At 35.4% G+C, this 23,266-nt stretch overlaps 2 protein-coding genes across 2 annotated transcripts; both read left to right on the top strand.

The window, feature by feature from the left end:
* Positions 1–1,992: 1,992 nt before the first annotated feature.
* On the top strand, positions 1,993–6,412 carry LOC145061882 (chloride channel protein CLC-c-like). Its single transcript, XM_079009462.1, has 7 exons — positions 1,993–2,446; positions 2,941–3,141; positions 3,233–3,410; positions 4,001–4,263; positions 4,411–4,680; positions 4,767–5,895; positions 6,003–6,412. The coding sequence occupies exons 1-7, from the start codon at positions 2,268–2,270 to the stop codon at positions 6,090–6,092; spliced, it is 2,310 nt and encodes a 769-aa protein (XP_078865588.1). The 5' UTR covers positions 1,993–2,267; the 3' UTR covers positions 6,093–6,412.
* Positions 6,413–14,083: 7,671 nt separating this feature from the next.
* On the top strand, positions 14,084–21,110 carry LOC145061141 (dynamin-2A-like). The gene is made up of 22 exons (XM_079008533.1): positions 14,084–14,520; positions 15,247–15,297; positions 15,421–15,541; positions 15,671–15,760; positions 16,076–16,137; positions 16,205–16,319; positions 16,420–16,762; positions 17,507–17,654; positions 17,729–17,830; positions 17,917–18,036; positions 18,154–18,237; positions 18,323–18,450; positions 18,821–18,905; positions 18,992–19,109; positions 19,256–19,332; positions 19,406–19,462; positions 19,560–19,698; positions 19,780–19,931; positions 19,999–20,112; positions 20,192–20,259; positions 20,356–20,528; positions 20,631–21,110. Exons 1-22 carry the CDS (start codon positions 14,374–14,376, stop codon positions 20,882–20,884), a joined length of 2,748 nt encoding a protein of 915 aa, XP_078864659.1. The 5' UTR covers positions 14,084–14,373; the 3' UTR covers positions 20,885–21,110.
* Positions 21,111–23,266: the final 2,156 nt, after the last annotated feature.

Raw genomic sequence — 23,266 nt, 5'->3', positions numbered from 1 at the left:
AAACGAATTAGATATTCACTTTTAAAATTTCACAAAATATAAAAATAAAGTTGAAAAACAGAAAATTCACAGCTTTGATATCCCGACTTTGGGAGACTGTAAGTCAATGAATATGAAATGAAAAAATAACAATATTATAGTTTAAAATCATGTACAAACTCTATAATATATTTTAAAAAAAAAACCACATATTATTGAGGCTTCGAATTATATATGACACTGTGCAGCCTAATAAATACAAATATAAAATCTGAGATATCGGTAGGGACGGTGCTTTTGTTGTACATCACGAGACTACATTGACCAATTGGATAACGACTGCCGCATCACATCCGTGCCACCCAACGTGAAACTTGCTCCTCCTCCAAAATATCTCTTTTCACAAATATTAATATCACAAAGCATCTACGTGTCCGTCATATGACTATGTTAGCTGTTACTTAATAAAGTGTACTGTGTACACACTATTAACATTATTAACGTTGTTCCATTTATTTTAATATATAAAATTACAAATGGCCTAGCATCTAAGTTAAGTAGTTATGCCTTTTCTTATCACTAAAGTTAGAAAGTACAATGTTTATCACATCATATACTAATAAATAAATTAAATAAAAAATCGAAGAATTTTCATTTTATAAAACAATTATTTGCTTATAGTCCAATTGAACATGAGCAATATTAACTTTATCCAAATATCCTTATTCTAATAAATAAATAATGTTAATCTTATTTTGCCAAATGTAATTTTAATATAACTCTTTATTAATATTATGTTATGTATCATATAAATATATATTAAGGAATTCATTTTAAAATTCAAATTTATATTTTCTAATTATATGTTAAATTTGAAGTTATAATAATTTTAAAACTTTAATATATATCTTAATTAATTATTTATTTAAAATGACTTATTTAAAATAACTTATTAATAATTATAATATTTTATTAAAAAAATCAATTAATTTTATAACCATAGTTTCCACGGGTTATAAACTAGTTATTTTATTAAAGCAGACGTAAATATGTATATAGTTATAATATAATACTATGTTTGGAGAATATAGCTGCTAGTTGCAAATTGACAGGTAGTAATCGAAAGTTGAAACGTTTTTATGTGTAGAATATTATATTTTATAGCATAACTAGGTGTAAAACTTATGAGTATATGAGTTCACTTTAAAGAAAAAAATATGAAATTCTAAATATTTGAGACGTTTAAATTTATAAAAAAAAATTGAAAAATATTAATTATTAAAATTATTTTGTTTGTTTTTCTTTTTAATTAAACAAACAATTTAGATAAAGAAACTAATGAAACTTTAATTAAAAATTTTGAAATCAGAAGCAAGTCAATTAATGAAATTGATATGTATTTATTATGATATTTATTGCATTTATTAGATTATGTGAAAATTAATAAAATGAAAAAAAAAACCATTAAATGTCATGTGGAAAAAAATTAATTAAAAATAACCACAAAATAGCATGTTGTCAAATGAATGAGAGTGTGACATGTGGCAAAAAAAAATTATTTATTAGAAAGGATAATAATAATAATTACAAGCTTCTAAAATTTATTAAATTACATAAAACGTAATCTAAAAAGTTAAAAAACTTTGACATAGTTTTTTAATTATTGAGTTTTTGGTTTAAAAGTAAAAAATTTAAGATTGTTCTCTTTAATTTAATTTTTTTTCAAATATATGCATAAAAATAAAAGTTTCTAGATAATTCCCAAAAACTTTGTAACAAACACTAGCTGTATAAAATATTAAAATTTAATACGAGATAATTATCACTGTTTAACTTTATTTAAAAAAATCAATCTTATTAGAACAAATCATTACCATATTAATAAAAATCAAATTCCATAAACACATCAAAAACCACTTCCTTGTTTTCCCTATTCCTCTCGTTCCACTTTACATTCGCCCTACTTTTTCTCCAATATTATATATTTCTTTTATATATATGTGGTTCCTACTCAAGATACTATTCAAATGTCAGCTTTTTCTGGAAGATACATATGGAAGATCAACTTTCTAAAAGATCAAAGTGTCAAAGAGATTGAGTGTGTAACAGAAAATGTATCACTGAAGAACTCCCAAACACGATTCTATTTCATTTCAAATTTCATGAGATCAATCTGTTCATTTCCAACTAGTTTGGCTACAACTTGTTGATTATCAGAGGATGTAAGATCGAAAATTTCGTATAACTTACGCCAATTCGCTATATTATATATTTAGAGAGAGAAAGAGATGGATCATAATGTTGATATAGAATACGAAGGAGGTGGAAAGATGTCGAGAAACGGATCGGCTTCTGATGAAAGAGGGATGAACAGACAACCGCTTCTTTCGAAGAACAGGGTGAATACGTCATCGCAGATTGCCATTGTTGGTTCAAACATTTGTCCAATCGAATCTCTAGATTACGAGTAATGATTTTTATATCCCTATTCATTCAATCTTCGATCTCGTATTTCAATGTTCTATATTCTGTTTCATTTAATTTCAGAGGAAAATGAATGACTATACGTTTTTTTCATTCTGTACGTTTACTGAAATTTTGATGAATTGATCGAGTCGCTCAACGATTTTTTTTTAATCTTATATTCTCACTGTATCTTTCAATTGAGACAGATCTCTCCATACCTGGTACTTCACTGTTAATGAACAGTTAAACTCCCACATTCTTAGCTAAATTTTGTCAATTTCAGTGACTATTTGATTTCTATTAATGCATATCTATCTATCAATCATGCTCCTTTACTATGATTCTATGAATGAACTACTATAGGAACTTTTTGTTGATTGATTATTTTTTGGGCATTGAATTTGTGATGTCTATTCATGCTAATTTTGTTTCTATGTAAACATTCAATATAGAATTTTTCTTCTTTTAATTCATTTTGGTTGATTGATTTTGCAGGATTCTTGAAAACGATCTTTTTAAGCAGGATTGGAGGTCAAGGAAGAAGGTGGAGATATTTCAGTATGTTGTTCTAAAATGGACACTTGCTCTTCTTATAGGAGTGCTTACAGGGCTTGTTGCCTTTTTCAATAACCTTGGAGTAGAAAACATTGCTGGTTTCAAGTTTCTTCTCACTAGCAAGTTTATGCTCCAACATAGGTAATAACCACCATTTTCTGCTTCGTGTGAAAAGACATTTATACCCTCCGAAGAGCAACCATTAACGAATGAATCTTTGTTCTAAGTGCAGATATTATGAGGCATTTGCTGTATTTGCTGGAATTAATCTATTTCTTGCTCTTCTTGCTGGACTTCTATGTGCTTATATTGCCCCTGCAGCAGCAGGGTCTGGTATACCTGAAGTTAAAGCTTATCTTAATGGAATAGATTCTCATTCTATTTTGGCTCCAAGTACACTCTTCGTAAAGGTGTGTAATTCAAAATTTTAGAGCAATTTACTTGAAATAATAACATACTTTACCAATTTACCCTCGCTACTGATATGGGCAATGTACTTTGTTTTTACCTATAATATCATCGTACTTGCATTTCTTTACCAATTTGGATTTGTTACATATATTATTATATTATACTATATATTAAAAGCAAATGACCTTATGAATAGTATACTTTTGTGGTTTTAGACTTTAGCTACAAAAGTTTTTTATTTCATATTTTAGCCACAAAATAATTTCATACTTAGGCCACAAAACATTCTTATATTAGACGTTGGCCACAACAATTTTGTATGTTGGCAGGTTTGGTCCATGTGTAGAAAAAAAATTACAAAAATTGTCCATGTGATTTACAAAAATGGTCCATGTGTTTGACACTTTTGGATTTTGGCAGGTTTGGTCCCTATGTAGAAAATAAATTACAAAAGCTATCCTTGTAACTTACAAAAAAGGTCCATGTGCAGATTTTTTTTTTACAGAAATAGTCCATGTGTTTAAAAAATTATAAAAATAATCCCTACCTAATAGAAAATTTACAAATTACGCCCCTTTTTTTGGAATAGATATTTGGATCCATACTTGGTGTTGCCGCTGGATTTGTTGTGGGGAAAGAAGGACCTATGGTACACACAGGTGCTTGCATAGCAAACTTACTTGGACAAGGAGGCTCTCGCAAATATCATCTCACGTGGAAATGGCTTAGATACTTTAAAAATGATCGTGACCGCAGGGATTTAATCACCTGTGGCTCAGCCGCAGGTGTAGCAGCCGCTTTCCGGGCCCCTGTTGGTGGGGTCCTCTTTGCCCTTGAAGAAGCAGCCTCATGGTACGAACAAAAAAATTACCATCTAAAAAAGTAAACCACATAACTTGATCTAAGCCTTGAATGAAATTGATCCAACGGACGAGATTGAGTTATGTGGTTTGGCTGTATAATTTGTTACACATATGATTAATATTTAATATATTGTAGGTGGCGGAGTGCTCTTTTGTGGAGAACATTTTTTACAACCGCTGTAGTGGCTGTGGTGTTGAGATCTCTTATTGGATTTTGTAGAAGTGGAAAGTGTGGACTGTTTGGGGAAGGTGGTCTCATCATGTTTGATATCAATGGTACAATACCGGATTACAACATGGTGGATCTTGTAGCTGTTATACTAATTGGAGTTATCGGAGGAATCTTGGGAAGTTTATATAATTATTTTGTTGACAAGGTCGTGCGTACTTACAGCTACATCAATGGGTGTGTCTTTCTTACTTTTTTAAAATGAAAAATAATCTCATTTTCTATAATTTTGAAAACAACTTTTTTTTTGTTGATTTTTGCAGGAAAGGTCCTATGATTAGGGTGTTTTTGGTGGGTTTGATTTCACTTTTAACCTCTTGTTGTGCTTATGGGCTTCCATGGTTCACAAACTGTGTCCCATGCCCGGTTGGGTTAAGTGTTGAATGCCCTACAGTCGGTCGCTCCGGTAGCTACAAATTCTTTCAATGTCAACCCGGTCACTACAACGATCTCGCTTCCCTTCTGCTCAACACAAACGATGACGCCATCCGCAGTCTATTCGGTTCCACCAACGCAAACGAATTCCGTATCTCTACCCTCGCAATATTCTTCCTCGCCATGTACATCCTCGGAATCATAACCTACGGAATCGCGATTCCCTCCGGTCTCTTCATTCCGGTCATCCTCGCAGGATCATCCTACGGCCGCCTCGTCGGAACCCTACTCGTTTCCATCTCAAATCTCGACGTCGGCCTCTTCGCCCTCCTCGGTGCCGCCTCGTTCCTCGGCGGCACAATGCGAATGACCGTATCCCTATGCGTTATACTGCTCGAACTCACAAACAATCTCTTAATGCTACCGTTAATGATGCTCGTTCTTCTCATTTCAAAATCCGTTGCGGATAATTTCAATAAAGGCGTTTACGACCAAATCGTAAGAATGAAAGGGCTACCGTTTCTTGAAGCGCATGCGGAACCATATATGCGACATTTGGTTGCGGGTGATGTTGTTTCCGGACCTTTGATAACGTTTTCCGGAGTTGAAAAAGTTAGTAATATTGTACATTCGCTAAGGATGACGTCACATAATGGTTTTCCGGTGATTGATGAGCCGCCTTTCTTGGAAGCTCCGGAGTTGTGTGGGGTTGTTTTGAGGTCTCATTTGATTGTTTTGCTTAAAGGAAAGATGTTCACGAAACAAAGACGTTTGACCGGAACCGAAGCGTTACAAAGATACCATGCGTTTGATTTTGCAAAAGCGGGGTTAGGAAAAGGGCCTAAGATGGAAGATTTGGATGTTACACCGGAAGAGATGGAGATGTATGTTGACCTTCATCCGATTACCAATACGTCACCGTATACCGTCGTGGAAACAATGTCTTTGGCAAAAGCTGCGGTTGCTTTTAGGGAACTCGGACTTAGGCACTTGTGTGTAGTGCCAAAGACTCCTGGGGTAAGCTCATTTTCTTATACTGTTTCAGTATCTACAAAAGATTATCACCTCGATGTTTGGATATGGGACATGTAGTTAACATTTTATTTATTTATTTATTTTTGTAGAGGCCACCGGTTGTTGGTATCTTGACACGTCATGATTTCATGCCACAACACATTTTGGGACTCTACCCGGGGATTGACAAGCGGCATTGACATACAGAGATAGAGATAGAGAAGACAATAATACAGCGTGACCAGTTATACAGATATCGCGAGGTAAAATGATATCATTTTAGTGAGCGAGGAATCGATGAATGACAGTGATTTAGGTTATGCATAGTATTTATTTGTTATCTAATTGGATTGATGGGGTATATTTTGATTGTGAAAGTGCAATCAACATACATGGGTTTGTTTTTCTGTTTAGTTTCAAATGTTTTTGAGGTAAAAGTGTAAAAGTTAATAATAGAAAATGGAAAGAATGAACGAAATATATATAAGTTTGTGCGCATGCAAAAGGGAAATGTTTGTGATTTTGTGGTTGCAAAACCCAGCGACGTAGAATTTGGTTCAACGATATTTAGAGTAAATTACATGAATGGTCCCTATGGTTTGGGGTAACTTATGTGTTTGGTCCTTAACTAATTTTTTTAACTCGGAAAGTCCCTACTGTTTGTTTTTGTTATGCGTTTGGTCCCTACTATTTGTTTTTATTATGCGCTTGGTCCTTATCTTAGCTAAAAAGACTATTATTTAAATAGGAAAAAATGATGGGATAGGTAAGGTAAGGTGAAGGGAATGAAGTTCGAGATGTGTTTATTTAAATAAATTAAAAAATCAATGGCAAAATAGTCTTTTTAGGTAAGACAGGGACCAAACGTGTAACAAAAACAAACTGTAGAGACCTTCCGAGTTAAAAAAATAAGTTGGGACCAAACGTGCAAATTACCCTAAACCATAGGGACCATTCGCATAATTTACGGGATAAATTAATCATGTTTGCATTAAATGATTATTTCATGATGGTTACAAATGGAAAGGGTTTCACTAATTTATACGCCAACCAAGGTTTGTAGAATTCTTCAGGCGTGAGATGTTGAAATTTCAATTAGGCTAAACTATTGAAAGAAATTTTAAGCTAATCTATTTTTCTTTTAATAATATCTTACAAGATTCTTTATATCCTTTTCAACTTTTTAAAGAACTTTGGAAAATTCTAAAGTCTCACATTCTCACATGATGCTTTAAACTTTGTCTGCAAATGATTGTCAGTTACATCTTATTTTCTGAGTTTTACAATTAAAAGAACGAAAGAAAATTGTTTTCGAAATACCACAAAAATCATTAAGTTTATACGAAAATTTGATTTTAATATTGCTTTATTACATTACGTTTCGAATTTGTTACAATTCTGACCACTTAATCGGTCAACCTGGTTGCCTGTTGATGTAGTATGATGACGTATCAGTTTTTAATTACATAACATGCCGACATTATATGTTGGCGTGTCAAAATTAAAAAAAAAATATATCACAATAGACATTAAATTTTCATTTTTTTTTTCAATTTTGATACTATCGCTGTGTTCTTGAGTTTTAATTTTAACGAAAGGTAAGGAAAAAGAAAGGAAGAAATTCGAAAGGAGAAAAAAGTAGTATCACTTGCGTTCTCAAGTAGCAAGGAAAGGGGAGGAGTTTTAGTGTCAAATGGCATTTTTGTCCTTGATTAGGTTTTAGCCTCAAGGTGCATCAGAGAAAAAGGACAAGGATAGAAGCTCTCTTTTTTACCATTCCTTCTCAACCCTTCCAAAATTGAACATCCATTTTCCTTCTTCTTTCCACCTCTCAAGTCATCTCCTCTCCCTTTCCTTTCTTTCCTTAAAAAAAACTTAAGAACACCCCTCTCCCTCACAACCCTCCCCTTTCTCTCCTAAAAAAAACTCAAGAACAAGGGATAAGTTTTTATTTTTGTTTTCAATTTTGACACTCGATTTTTTTGTTCCAAATTTATATTATTTTTTTAATTTTTTTTTTGTTTTGATGACGTGGTATTCTATTTTTTTTATTCAAAATCGGACATCATCTTTTGTTCAATTTGAAACCATATAAATATTTTTTTTACATTTATAACCGTATAAATATATATATTTTTATTTAAAAGTCATGTTTTTCATATAAATACAAGGTTTATTTTTTACATTCAAACCATAATATTATGTATAAATATGTTTTAATTATATTAAAACCATATTTTTAAAACATAATATATTTCTTGGTTTGTTGGAAAAAATTGTAACATCTTAAAAATTGAAGATTTAGTATGTTAGAATTATTAAATAAAATTAAATTAAACTTGAGACAAAAATTAAACTTGGTGCGAGATGGTTAAGAAATGTAAAAACGATTTCTCATTTAATCAAATGAAATATAAAAGTGGAAAAAACATCATAAACGGTCCTTGTGTTTTTCTAGATTCTGAAGTTAGTCCCCGTGGTTTAAAAATCTCATAAATGGTCCCTGTACTTTCAAAACTTTTGACAGATGGTCCTTATTGCTAACTCCGTTAACTTTTGTCCGTTAATTGAGGGGCATTTTCGTCATTTCACACCACAGGGACCATTTATGATCTTTTCAGTTATTTTTTTAAAAAAAGAAAAAACTAAATATAATTATTTAATCTCTCTCTCTCTCCCACACACACACACACATCGGTCATCTTCTTCCAAGAAACACAAACACACTCATCTTGCACCTTATTATCACCTAAAATCAAAGAAAAACTCATTAGAACCATATTATTAGTGGCTAAGTCAAAGCAGATGGACCAAATGATAACGAAGAAGAATGAAACCTAAATCCCATTTAGGTATTTCTGCAGAGATTGAAACACCAACCGAATTTGCACCTGTCAAATACACAAACAAATACACACATTCGTATCCATCTTTGATAGAAGCAATCAATTAGGGAAATGAAATAGTCTCATCTTTAGTTTCGATTCAACAACCCATCTCTTGTTTAGACTTCAATTTTTGGTTCCTATACCCCTGTTTTTTCTTTGTTTCATTTGAGTATTCAAGATTTCAGTCGTTGGGGATTAACTACATTCTTATCGGAGGTAACTATACATCTTACTCTTCCTCACTATGTCGTCGGTGGAAGGAGACGGTGAAAACCTAACGCCACCATGTCAAGCTCAAAAGTCCTTTCCATCCTCATGTTGATGGGGTTTTCATACGCCACCCTTTCTCAGATCTACGTCACCCCTCTCAGATCTATGTCGCCAACCCCCTTTCTCAAGGTGTTCTTTAAAAATGCAGAGCGTAGAATTTTATGATTGGGTCAATTTTGGCGTGAAAGAGAAGAAGAAAAGAAGTTAATGACTTCTGATTCGAGTTTATTGATAAATTTCATTGGAACACCGTCATTAACAACCTTGTAAAGAAGTTGTTGTTTGGTTTGTAGGTCTTGAAAAAAAAAAGCGACTTGTGGTAGTTCTTCAATTGAACAATGAGAGTTTTATTGATGTGTTTGAATCAGAAAAAAAAGAGGCATACGAACACAGAAGTTGGTTGTTGCTTTACAGAGAGAGAGAGAGAGAGAGAGAGAGAGAGAGAGAGAACTATCATTAATGTCACATCAAAAAAAATCTTTTTTTTTTAAAAAAAAAAGTGAAAAACATCATAAATGGTCCCTATGGTAATGAAATGACGAAAATGCCCTTCAGTTAACGGACAAAACTTAACGGAGTTAGGGATAAGGACCATCTGTCAAAAGTTTTGAAAGCACAGGGACCATTTATGAGATTTTTAAACCACGGGGACTAAACTTCAGAATCTGGGAAAACACAGGGACCATTTATGATGTTTTTTCTATAAAAGTGTCACTAAATAATAAATGGTCTACTTTAGAAATATGGGAATTTTATATAAATGCAAAATAAATATGGTATATATGATAACATCCAAAAAATTCATTTTTAATATAGTGAAATCAGTATTTCCAAAACATCATCGGTACAAACCAAATAAAATAAATGTGTACATATCAATCAGAATGAATCACAAAAAGTGGAACGGGGTGGTGTGTGCTCTGCAATCATCCTGGTCCCTTCCCTTTAGAACTGGAAGTACCTGAAACATAAACTGAAAACCGTAAACACGAAGCTTAGTGAGTTCCCCAAGATACCGCATACCAAATCATATAACACATAACAGACCCCACCCAAAGAGTATAACAGGCCCATCCCTGACTCGCATAACGGGTCCTGCCCAATAAGTATAACGGGCCCCGCCTTAACTCGTATAATGGGCCCCGCCGAATGAGTATAACGGACCCCGCTCTAACTCGCATAACGAGCCCCGGCCACATACAATTCATACTACATAACAAGTAATAGCATACAGAATAATCATCAGGCCCCATCCAGTAAGCATACAAGCACATGCATATACTAGTATCACACAAACAATGAGTATTCTAACATAACAGATCATGGGTCGGCATTGGTGCCTTCAACCCGCTAAACATGGTGAGGAAACTCACGTCGGACGACTGAATCACATCGATAATCCCTGGCTGATGGTCCGACAAATCCCCGAGCTATCAATATCAAATAACACCCAATTAACAATTTGAGTCAAATCAATATCCTTCAACCATACTTAGGGTAAAAAGACCATTTTACCCCTTACCTGGCTTGGTCCAAAACTAAAGCCCAAACTTTCATTCTAAAAGGCCCAAAACCAATTATCCATCCAAGGCCCACATATGGCCCAATTTCCCAAATTGGGCCCAAATTCCTACATGGGTCTTACCTTAAGGCCCAACAATTTTTACTAGTCTAAAATCTAAATACTTGCATTCAGGTGGCTCAACAATGCCCCAAGCAACTAAGCCCAAAAGATAGCCCAAACATGCGAAGTCCACCAGACTGAGTACACGGGGCGTAACCATGCACGCGCTTGAGGGCTTGTACATTAAGCGTACCTACTAGTATGCCCAACTTACTCACCGATGCAGCCAAAACTCGATTGCAGCCCTTAATCCCTTAATACATATCCCTAAAACATAGATCTGACCTCCTTGAGCTGGAATATCACGTAAATTTGCTAACTTTACGTTCATGCATGGCTAAATGAAGCTCTTAAGCTTAGAAAAGACTTAACAAGTGGCTTAATGCATGCATGTGACCAAAAATCCCATAAAGCTTTCACCTTTATGCTTAAGGAGTCCATAATAAGCTCGGATCTAAAAGAACAAACCCTTAAAATATCTAAACTCTTCTATCAACCTACAAAGGGACCAAAAGCATAACAAAACAAACGATGAAGATACCTAAACATTTACAAGACAATATTAAAACTTGATACCTCATAAAGCTTGCACAAAAGATGATGATTCTGGATCTAAAATCTTCTCACAAAGCAAGCAACTTCAAGCTTCTCTACTTCCTTAACAAAGGCAAAAATGGGCACCAAACTCTTCTTAATAGCTCAAGAACACCACAAAGAGGCTTAAGGGTCGATTTACGATTTTTATGGCAATTGAAGATCGTAAAGAGGCCAAACATGAGGACTTAAGGTATGACATCCCCATTTTCACGGCCAGAAAAGACCGGTTTGTTTATGCTTTATTCTGGAAATCAGAGTATCCTTTTAAAGAGGGACTATTGGTGGCCCCATTTTCACGGCCCCACTACGAGCGTCATGTGCCTCCTCCGTCAATACACGACAAGCTCCACCTGTATAAGACACCCAAATCCGCCCATGGAAAGTCATACGCCCACGACTGTCCGTCACGAACTTGGAAACCTGCCCAATTACACACTCTCTATTGCAGTTCTCTGGTCTCACATCCTCCACCTGAGCCTATTTGATGGTATCTAAGACTGGAGTCATCACCGTCATCCGCATACATACATCCCAGATCGGGAGCGCTCTCGGCTCTGGGACTCAAGGCATCGGTTACCACATTAGCCTTGCCTAGGTGATATAAGATCTCATAGTCTTAGTCCTTCACTACATCCAACCATATCCTTTGTCTCATATTCAAGTTGGGCTAATCCATCAGGTACTTCAGGCTCTTGTGGTCCGTATATAAGGTACACCGGACCCCATACAAGTAGTGGCGCCAGATCTTGAGGGAGAACACCACTGCCCCCAACTCCAAATCATGGGTGGGATACCTCGTTTCATGAGGCTTTAGCTGCCTCGACGCATATGCTATCACGTGACCCCTCTTCATCAACACTACACCCATCCCTGAAATAGACGCATCACAATAAACTACGAAGTCCTCCACTCCTTCCGGAAGGGCTAACACCGGAGCTTCGCACAACCTCTGGCGAAGAGTCTTGAATGATGTTTGTTGCTCAGACCCCCAAACAAAAGTAACACCCTTCCGGGTCAATCTAGTGAGAGGAACCGCAATCTTGGAGAAATCATTGATAAATCTCTGATAGTAGCCGGCCAATCCCAAAAAACTCCTGAACTGGGGATCTCAGCACCTCCCATCGCATAATTGCCTCAATCTTGGCTGGATCGACCAATATCCCATTCTGATTAACGAGGTGTCCCAAGAACTGGACCTCTCGTAACCAGAAATCACACTTGGAGAATTTGGCATAAAGCCTCTCCGACATCAAAACCCTTAGAACCTCTCGCAGATGCTCATAATGCTGCTCTGCTCTCTGGACCTCGAATACACCAAGATGTCATCGATGAACACGATCACCGACCGATCCAACATAAGCCTACACACCCAGTTTATGAGATCCATGAACATTGTTGGTGCGTTGGTGAGCCCGAAAGGCATAACCACAAACTCGTCATGCCCATAACGAGTTCTAAAGGCCGTCTTTTGAATATCCTCCTCGCATACTCTCACATGGTGATATCCAGATCTCAAATCAATCTTGGAAAACCAAGATGCCCCCTGCAACTGATCAAATAAACCGTTGATCGTCGGAAGTGGATAACAGTTCTTGACCATTAGCTTGTTCAACTCCCGTTAATCAATGCACATCCAGTGTGAACCATCATTTTTCTTGACAAAAAGGATCGGCGCTCTTCACGGTGAGCTACTCGGTCTGATAAAACCCTTCCCCAACAACTCATGGAGTTGTGAGGATAACTCCTGCATCTTTGGTGGCGTAAGGCGATAAGGTGTCTTGGCAATAAGTGTCGCGCCCAGAACTAAATTAGTCCGAAACTCCACCTGCCTCTCAGGACGCACACCTGGTAACTCCTCTGGAAAAACATCCATGAACTCGCACACTATCGGAACCTCGGAGATAGAGCTCGACCTCTCTGAAACAACCCATGTATCCATCACGTACTCCAAGAAGCCCATACATCCCTGCTGTAAACTCTGCCTCGCCCTGACAGCAGAGCAGAAAGCTAACCCAGATCTAGTACCCTCGCCATACACTATAAGCACTCCTCCACTAGGGTCTCGTATAGTCACCAATTGACGCTCGCAGTCGAGCACTTCTCCAAAATGGCTCAACCAATCCATGCCCACGATGACACGGACATCACCCATCGCTATCGGTACCAGATCTATCGGGAACTCGTCACCAAAAATCTCCAGCACACATCCTCGAAATACATCAATAGCAAAAACTGCATGCTCGTCAGTTATGGAAACCCTCAGAGGTCGACTCAACGCCTCACGTCCGATACTGATGATTTATGTTTAATTATTATGTTATTTTAAATTTCATTATGTTTTTATTTGGATATTAAATGATTTATGTTTAATTTACATTTTGTATGACATTTTTATTTGTGTGTAATTTACATTTTGTATGACAATATGTATGTTTTTATAATTATTCAGTAACTTAATCCATCACTATATATAACAGCAGGATAAAATGGTCATTTTTTATCACTTAGCACATTCAGTCAGATGTACAATCAAACAACAAGATTTTTTACCGAGTCAGAATTTCTTACCTAGACAGACCTTTTCCAGTCAGCAACTATCAAACGACCCCTAAATCTAACTTGCTCTCTTGAGTAATAACAAAGCTCCAACTTACTATGATATGAGATTTGTTGTTGAATTAAAAATTAAAAATAAGTTATGTAACTAGTTACTACACTCTTTGTTACAAACTAGTAATTTGACGGTGCTCCATTGTGGGGAATGGTGACGGATCACATCTCATCTATCTAGTCTTCAATTTCGCTTGTAAATAAATGATTCCTCTTTATGTTCTCCTGCCCATTTCCATCATCCTGCCTGGACGCACACAGCCAGTTTAAATTTCAAAAAAGGTTTCAAATCTCACTGTAGAACCCTAAAAATATCACTCGATCCATCATTGTTTTCCATCACAAACCTTGGGTTTATACTCTTTTTAAATTCTTTTGTACCTCTGGATTCGGCGTCTGGGGGGGTTTCATCTCCATTCACTACTCGATCTATATTTTTCTTGGCTTCGATCTGTTATCGTGTAAGTCTTTTTCGACTTGAAAGATACAAAAATGGAGGCGATTGAAGAATTGGCTCAACTTGCGGATTCGATGCGGCAGGCTGCGGCTTTGCTTAACGATGAAGATGTTGATGCAAATTCATCGTCTTCTTCAAAACGCCCTTCCACATTTCTTAACGTTGTTGCTCTTGGCAATACCGTAAGTTTGTCCTACATGAGCTCTTTTGATCCGACTACTTGCTTTTTGTGTTGATTGACTAAGTCAGTGGATCTCTGGATATGGTTTTGTTGCGATCTCTATTTTTGATGGATCTTTTTCTAAATGTAGTTGGGAAGTCTTTTTGCTCAGATTTAATTTTAGCATATAGATGATTCGAAACTCATCTACTTGTTGCTTAATGCCACATCTCACAGTATGGATTTGCCTTATGCTTTCCACTAGATCAGGATCCACTCATAAACTGCCAGGGGTCTCCTGTTTAGCTAATCATGGAGCCAGTCTGCTCTTCTTGCTAGCCTCCCCCTTGCTCTTTTTAGGTTTACCAATAGATGGATCTCAAATAATTGTTAATGTGTAATCATTCATCAGATGCTCCTGATTATTCCGTAGACAAGGTTATTATCTAATCAAGTACATGGTCATCTCATCTAGCATCTACTTGACGCTGTTTTGTATGTTAAGATAGACTAGATTCTTTATGATAATAAGAACAATACTCCTTTAAGAAGTGAATGCACTCAACCTAGCACACTTACATACTTTAGAAAAGAATATGGAATCAAAGAAATTTGATAGTGCAGTCACATTGTGGATTTGTGGGCAAATTTGTTCTGTATCTTATCTGACAGTTCTTTAGTTTGATGTCCCTTTTGTAAAATTAAAGGATGTTAGCTAATTTCTAATTATGGGCTACCAATTGTTCAGAGTGCAGGTAAATCAGCAGTTTTGAACAGTTTGATAGGACATCCTGCTTTGGTAAGACCTTCATTTTTCTTTATTTCCATCTTCAATCTGGACACATATATATTCACTTTATGTTTTTCTAATTCATTATGATAACAAAACAAGTCATTTCAACTTACAAATTAACTTGAGCAGCCAACTGGTGAAGGGGGTGCAACTCGCGCGCCTATATGTATTGAATTAAAGAGGGATGGTAACTTAAGCAGCAAATCAATTGTACTGCAGATTGATAGTAAATCCCAACCTGTGTCTGCAAGTGAGTCCTCATGTCATACTTAAGTGCTTAAGCCAATTCAACACACACATACACACACCACACACATTTAGTAATAGGGTTCTATATATGTGATTATTGAATTTGTATGCTCTTTTTGTCCACCAACAGGTGCTCTTCGACACTCATTACAGGATAGGCTTAGTAAAGTGTCAAGCAAGAGTCGGGATGAAATATTTTTGAAGCTTAAAACAAGTACAGGTGAGTCTGTTTGCTTAAAAATATCAAGCAATTGGCAAATGCATCACACTACTTCGGATTCCTTTTATACCACTTAAGCTTGATTGTTTGTTTGCTTCATTTTTTTAAAAAAAAAAAATTCTATGTTTTTGACATATTTCGAGATACAATTTAATTCCTTCCATTCTTTTTTATTAAAAGACCAAAATACCCTCATTTAGTCACACAGAATGGATGAGTAAACTCCTGAATACCATTTTTATGTGCAACCTCTGCCTTCCTATATGCTTCATTTGTTATTCTTTTTGTTTGCTAATTTAATCATATTGTTTCCAGCTCCTCCTTTGAAATTAATTGATTTGCCTGGAGTGGATAAGGGAAATCTTGACGATTCTTTGGTGAGTGGCTGCAAAATTTGTTGTTTTTATTTCACATTGTTTATTTATTTATTTATTTATTTTGCAGAGTGAATATGCTCAACACAACGATGCAATTCTCTTGGTCATAATACCTGCTGCCCAGGCACCAGAAATTGCCTCTGCAAAAGCCCTCAGAATTGCAAAAGAATATGATGGAGAATGTGGGATTACTTTTACTATTCATCTTCTTATCCACTTTTTCAGTTTTACTCTCAGCTTCTTATATAAATTATTAAACTATAATTTTTTTTTTTACTGTAGCAACAAGAACCATTGGTGTGATCAGTAAAATCGATCAAGCAACTTCAGATCCCAAAGTTCTTGCTGCTGTTCAGGCACTTCTGTTGGGTCAAGGACCAAGGAGTTCAGCTGATATCCCATGGGTTGCTCTGATTGGGCAATCAGTTTCCATTGCTTCAGCTCAATCTGGAAATGTGGGGTCAGATAACTCGTTAGAAACTGCTTGGAGGGCTGAAAGTGAAAGTTTGAAATCTATATTGACAGGTGTCCCTCAAAGCAAGCTTGGTAGATTAGCTCTTGTGGAGACCCTTGCTCATCAAATTCGTAGCAGAATGAAAATCAGGCTTCCAAGTCTTTTATCAGGGTATGTATATCATTGATTATTTACTTGTTACTGGCTTTATATAATTTGTGTTGCTATGTATCAGATTAAAAGTAAATTACAAAATGGTCCCTGTGCTTTCTGATTTTCACCGTGTTTGGTCCAAAATCTAATTTTTTTTTTTTCAATTTTGGTCTTTATTTCAAGGTTTCATATCGATTTTGGTCCCTGGAACCTTGAAATGAGGACCAATATTGATATGAAACTATGAAATGAGTACTAGAATCAGAAAGTCTTGGGGAGAAAAAGCGATATGGAACCTTGAAATAAGAACCAAAACTAAAAAATGTTTTTGTTTTGGACTAAAACGGTAAAAATCAGATAGCACAGGGACCATTATTGTAAATTTACTCTATAACTACGGTAAAAAAAGAATCGAGCAGTACTATACTCTGCTGTTTATCCTTATCTTTTATCATTGATTTTTTATGCCTTTCATAGATAATTGTATTTGTATACCACACTAACAAAAGTTTCTTTTTTCATAAATTAAATATCCTCCTGCATTTTCTTCCTACTTATCTTCCTACCCATTTGAAATTGTGACAAGTTTCATATTTTGATAAAATTAATTATATTTTAGGACACTTGTCATCATTTCAAATGGGTAGGAAGATAATTAGGAAGAAAAGTAGGAGGATATGTAATTTCTCTTCTTCTTTTTTTAATCATATTTTATGCAATCTGTTAGGTCTCTAATCATATTGTTTTTTAAAACTCATGTAGGCTTCAGGGTAAGTCACAAATTGTGCAAGATGAATTGGTAAGGCTTGGGGAATCAATGGTGACTAGTTCTGAAGGTACAAGAGCTTTGGCTTTGGAACTTTGTCGTGAATTTGAGGACAAATTTCTTCAACATATTATGACTGGGGAGGTAAGAACAAGTAGTTATGCATATTATAATAATAATAATTATTATTTTAACGTACTTGAATGCTTGTTTTTCAGGGAAGTGGTTGGAAAGTTGTTGCAAGTTTTGAGGGTAACTTTCCTAATAGGATCAAACAGCTTCCTCTTGATAGACATTTTGATATAAAAAACGTGAAGAGGGTATCTATTATATATTTTCCTCAAATTTTGGTTCACTTAAATTTATATTCAATACTTTCTATAATGACAAATGGAATTTGTATCAGATTGTTCTAGAAGCAGATGGTTATCAACCTTACCTCATATCTCCAGAGAAAGGATTACGCTCTTTAATAAAAGGCGTATTGGACCTTGCAAAGGAGCCCTCACGTCTCTGTGTTGACGAGGTAAAAAAACTACACATTCTTTTGTTTTTTTTCATTTTTAATTAATCCCCCTTTTCTCTTATTAATATTATTATTCTTTTAATTTCATTTCTTCAATCATATTTGTAATGAGTACAGGTTCATCGTGTACTTGCTGACATAGTTTCAGCTTCAGCTAATGCTACACCAGGGCTAGGGAGATATCCACCATTCAAAAGAGAGGTACTTTAGTACTTTATTTTTTAAATGAAAATTTCAGGAAATAGCAATGTGGTAATGCTGACGTGGCACTGATTGTTTTGACTAGGTGGTGGCAATTGCTACAACAGCTCTGGAGGGGTTTAAGAATGATGCAAAGACCATGGTGACTGCACTTGTTGACATGGAGAGAGTGTTTGTTCCACCACAACATTTCATCCGTTTGGTCCAAAGAAGGTATGCTAAATTTCATTTAAGGTTAAATGCAAGAAATAGCAACGTACTTCCATTAATTTATTTATTTTAGCATCATACTCTCATTTCTTCCTATTACAACATTAAAAAGTTGAAAGCACAATGCTATAATTTTCTAGATTTTTCAAAGTATAGTAGTGCCTTGTAAGATTTTATTTAAAGTTCAATGCTTTAATAGAAAAAAAATGGAAGTTAGATGCTATATTCAACAAGTAAATGAAAGTATGTTGCTATTTATTGCATTTAGTCCTTTGATTTATTTCTATTTTTCTGTTAAAATTGTATTAGATCAATTTTGGATTCATTAATTCTCAAGTTACCTTTTTTTATTTATTTATTTGTTTATAATCAGGATGGATAGACAGAGAAAAGAAGAAGAGATTAAAACCAAATCTTCCAAGAAGGCTGTTGATGCAGAACAATCCTTACTAAATAGGGTACATTGAGAGGCTTGAAATAAACTTAATAGTTTTATTTTTGTTATTATTATTTTTTTAATTGTTGTTGTTTTTGCTTTGTTTAGGCAAGTAGTCCCCAAAAAGGTGGGAACTTAAAATCAATGAAAGATACCAAGCAAGATAAGGATGAAAAAGAGGGGCCCACTTTAAAGACTGCAGGACCTGATGGGGAGATAACAGCAGGTCTACACTTTGACATCTTCCTTGACTTTTATTTTGTCTAGTCATTTGTTGTATTAAACATATATAATCATTATTTCATGCCTATATTGTATTATTTACTTCCTTTTAAGGATGTATAATGTATCTATATCTCTCTCTTCATGCAGGATTCTTGTTGAAGAAAAGTGCAAAAACTAACGGGTGGAGCAGGAGATGGTTTGTTTTAAATGAGAAAACTGGGAAGGTTAGTGACATGGCATGAACTTTAATATACATGTTTTCATGTCCCTTTGCTTTGAAATGGTTTTTTTTTGCAGCTTGGATACACTAAAAAACAAGAAGAGAGAAATTTCCGTGGTGTCATCACTTTAGAGGTACTTGTGAAATTTAGTGTTTATTTCATTTGCAAAATGGTAACAATTAACAATACACAAGCAAATCAGTAGTGATGCATGTGCCATGTGTGATCAGGAATGTGTTGTGGAAGAAGTTGAAGAGGAAGAACCCCCAACCAAAAGCTCCAAGGACAAAAAGTCAAAGGTGGAAGAAAAACCACCGAGTCTGGTCTTCAAAATAACAAGCAAAGTTGCATATAAGACTGTTTTAAAAGGTAATGTAATTGTTTTTCATTCTTACTGTGTAATGATATTTGAAATACAGACATAAAGTTTAATAATAAGTGGTTGTGCAGCTCATAGCGCTGTTCTGTTGAAGGCTGAGAGTGGTGTAGATAAGGCTGAATGGTTAAACAAATTAAGAGCTATCATGGGTATCAAAGGTGGTGAAGTGGTTATGAAGCCAGATGGTCCTCCCATTCGCCATACTCATTCAGATGGCTCTCTTGTAAGTTACTCAAAAAGAAGAAAGATGACCTAACAAGTCTTTATAACTGATTTGTTGCAAATTGTAGGATACAATGGCTAGAAAACCCGCAGATCCAGAGGAAGAACTTCGTTGGATGGCTCAGGAAGTGCGTGGTTATGTTGAAGCAGTTCTCAACAGCCTTGCAGCAAATGTCCCAAAGGTCTCTGTTTAACTAACTAACTGTCTCTCTTCATCTTCATCTTCTTATTATTATTTTTTTTTTTAAATTCGTTATGCAGGCTGTTGTTCTATGTCAAGTGGAGAAGGCTAAAGAAGACATGCTGAATAAGCTGTATAGTTCTGTAAGGTCAGTATTCGGTTCGGTTCCTATATGTATATATTTGCGTTTGGTTTGAAACGAGAAATGACAGAATTGCCCTTTTGTATTTGTTTGGTGGAAAAGCTCCCAGAGTACAGCTCGGATCGAGGAGCTGCTTCAAGAAGATGGGAATGTAAAGCGGAAAAGGGAGAAAGTACAGATGCAATCCACCTTGCTCTCCAAACTCACCAGACAACTCAGCATTCATGATAACCGAGCAGCTGCAGCCTCAACCATCTCCAATGGTAGCCCTGCAGGTAATACCAACCTACTTTCATATATATTTATTTTTATTATTTTTTCATACATTATTGCTGTTTTGGGTGTTTAATGATTTTTATGATATGAGAAATGAACAGAAAGTCCAAGAAGTAGTGGAGCATCATCAGGTGGTGGTGGTGATTGGAGATCTGCTTTTGATTCTGCGGCCAATGGCGGCAGCCCATCGGGTCTTGATTCCCGATATGGATCATCCAACGGGCATAGTCGAAGGTACAGTGACCCGTCTCAAAACGGTGATGATGGTCCTGCCCCCAGATCAAACTCCACCGGCCGCCGCACGCCCAACCGACTGCCGCCAGCGCCACCTGGCGCTTCTGGTTATAGATACTAGATTATAGTTGAAAGAATTTGGAACTTATGAATTATGATTCATTCATGCATTCTTGTTACGGTACATTCTGTAGAACTCATTTATTGTAGATAGATATTTGATATGACGGAAATACCCTTGGTTATTCGGTGGTTTTGTTTATTTTTTATTTTTTTTGAGAGTTGTTTTGGACGATGAGGGGTGGATTTGTATTTTTTTTTACAAATTATGATGCTTATTAGGCATATATTGGTTGCTATCTTTTTTGATGCTTGGAAATAAATATCTTTTTGTTTTGCTTTCTTCTATTTTGTTTTATGTTTTGAGACAAATTACAAAAAAACCATTCAACTTTGTGCCATGTTTTGAAACATTTTTACAAATCAACCGTCATTATTTATCAGCGTGGTTTCCAGTTGAGTTAACAATTTTCGAAACTAATCATAGTTTGATTAGGGTTAAGATGATGAAATGCTAACAGATAACAACAAAACGTCAATTATGTAAGATAATAACTTTCTATGTCTAAAAGACAAACTAATCCTACGAATAGCAAGCAATGTTAAACATTATTCTCCATTCCAAAACAAGAAACACTATCAGTTGCTTAGTATTAACTTGGAGATTTTAGAAGCATAAAGGTTCTAAACTCTAGCAAGCTAAAGCAAAGGTGGGTACTTATGTAATCTTAATGGGATGCATACATGCCAACTATGGCCATTTAAATACCCGCTGTACGAGGTAGGGTGAGCAAAACCGAAACCGAAAACTAAAACCCGACAAAACTGAAACTAAAGCAAAACCAATGGTTAGGGTTTGTGTTTTTTAAAAACCAAAAATATAGGTTTGGTTTCGGTTTTTAGGGATGTACACATCGAAAAAAACTGAAGCAAACCGATTTTATATAATATATATATGTATTCAGTGAATTATACATGTTTATATTGGTATATTATGCGATTTATAATCACAAAAAATGCTCTAATATGATGGTTAAGGCATTGCCGCTTTGTGCAGCTGACACATTCCTCTACATCTAAACTCCTCTTTGGAGAGTCCCACACCGGTGGAGATAAATAAGAATTTTCCTTCTCATTATCTATATCTAGTAAAAAGTTGGCTTGATCTTTCTTTGCTAATAGTATAAGCCCAAAACCCATAAATCAATTTGAGTGAGTTTAAATCCGAAACCGGACTCGGAAAAACTAAAAATTGAGAAACCGAACCCATTGGTTTCAGTTTGGTTTTGCTTTAGTTTTTTTGAAACCGAAGCTTGTCCGTTTGAGTTCGGTTTTAGGTCAAAATTGACCAAAACTGACCCATATTCACCCCTAGTATGAGATATATTTAAAACCTATTCATGTATGTATCTCAAGAAAAAAAGAAGGAATAAGGACGACAAGAAGTATTTACTATTTTAACATATTTTTTGGATGTATTATAAGCTGTTAATATAGATTTTCTTTTATGTACTTCCGTTTATGTAATCTTGTTAAACCATAATGAAATAAAAGGTTTTATCCTACTAAAATAAAGAGTACTAAGGATAAATGACGGTACCCACATGATTAGGGAAACACAAGTTGGTATCAAATGATTCATTTAAGTTAACTAAGTTTTCATTAAATAAAATAAGAGAAAATGACACCGTAGCCCTACAATGTATTCCATATTTGCGTATTCAGTCCCGTATGTTATTTCTGTCCTTTTAAGGGAACATAGTAGGTAGTTGAAACGTCCCAATAATTAAGACCAAAATTTCATTTTTTTGCATAATAATAAAACCACCAACTAGTTATGCTCATAAAAACATAAAAGAAAATCAGAGTGACTCATTTAATCGTCTCAATACATTAGAATCATATAAAGCGGAAAATATGGTGTGTGCGATGCGATCGCCCTAAGCTCTTCCCTCAATCCGGAAGTACCTGAAACATAAAATGAAAATCGTAAGCACAAATCTTAATGAGTTCCCTAAAATACCTTATACCATACATATCAAAAATACAATGAGCCATACCCCACACCCATCAGACCCCGCCCGGAACAGACCTGTCAATAACATGAGATAGGCCCCGCCTCATTACATTCATCATGCCCCGCCCGACATTCATATAGACACATAAAACACATTCAAGAATCTATAAGATAAATATCATACAATATCCTCATCAGGTCTCGCTTGACATCATACCCCGCCCGATATACATATCACATAACATACATACAAGAGTCACACAGACAACTAGCATCCTAATCATAATAAACTATGGGCCGACATTGGTGCCTTCGACCCACCAAGCTCAGTGAGGAAACTCACCTAAAATTGCCGAATATCTCAGATAAACGCTCAGACTGTTGATCCAGATAATCCCCCTGCTAATCAATCAAATAAAACCCCAA

The sequence above is a fragment of the Lactuca serriola genome, chromosome 7 (assembly GCF_051521515.1).
Source record: "Lactuca serriola cultivar US96UC23 chromosome 7, Lser_US96UC23_V15, whole genome shotgun sequence".
NCBI lineage: Eukaryota > Viridiplantae > Streptophyta > Magnoliopsida > Asterales > Asteraceae > Lactuca > Lactuca serriola.
This window is presented reverse-complemented; position numbering and strand designations above follow the sequence as displayed.

Bases quoted from the DNA above. Each gene is read 5' to 3' on its own strand.
- LOC145061882 (XM_079009462.1), top strand. From the start codon at position 2,268: ATGGATCATAATGTTGATATAGAATACGAAGGAGGTGGAAAGATGTCG. The intron at 2,447-2,940 runs GTAATGATTTTT...TTGATTTTGCAG, and splicing joins ATCGAATCTCTAGATTACGA to GATTCTTGAAAACGATCTTT. The intron at 4,264-4,410 runs GTACGAACAAAA...AATATATTGTAG, and splicing joins CTTGAAGAAGCAGCCTCATG to GTGGCGGAGTGCTCTTTTGT.
- LOC145061141 (XM_079008533.1), top strand. From the start codon at position 14,374: ATGGAGGCGATTGAAGAATTGGCTCAACTTGCGGATTCGATGCGGCAG. The intron at 15,542-15,670 runs GTGAGTCCTCAT...GTCCACCAACAG, and splicing joins ATCCCAACCTGTGTCTGCAA to GTGCTCTTCGACACTCATTA. The intron at 19,110-19,255 runs GTCTACACTTTG...CTCTTCATGCAG, and splicing joins TGATGGGGAGATAACAGCAG to GATTCTTGTTGAAGAAAAGT.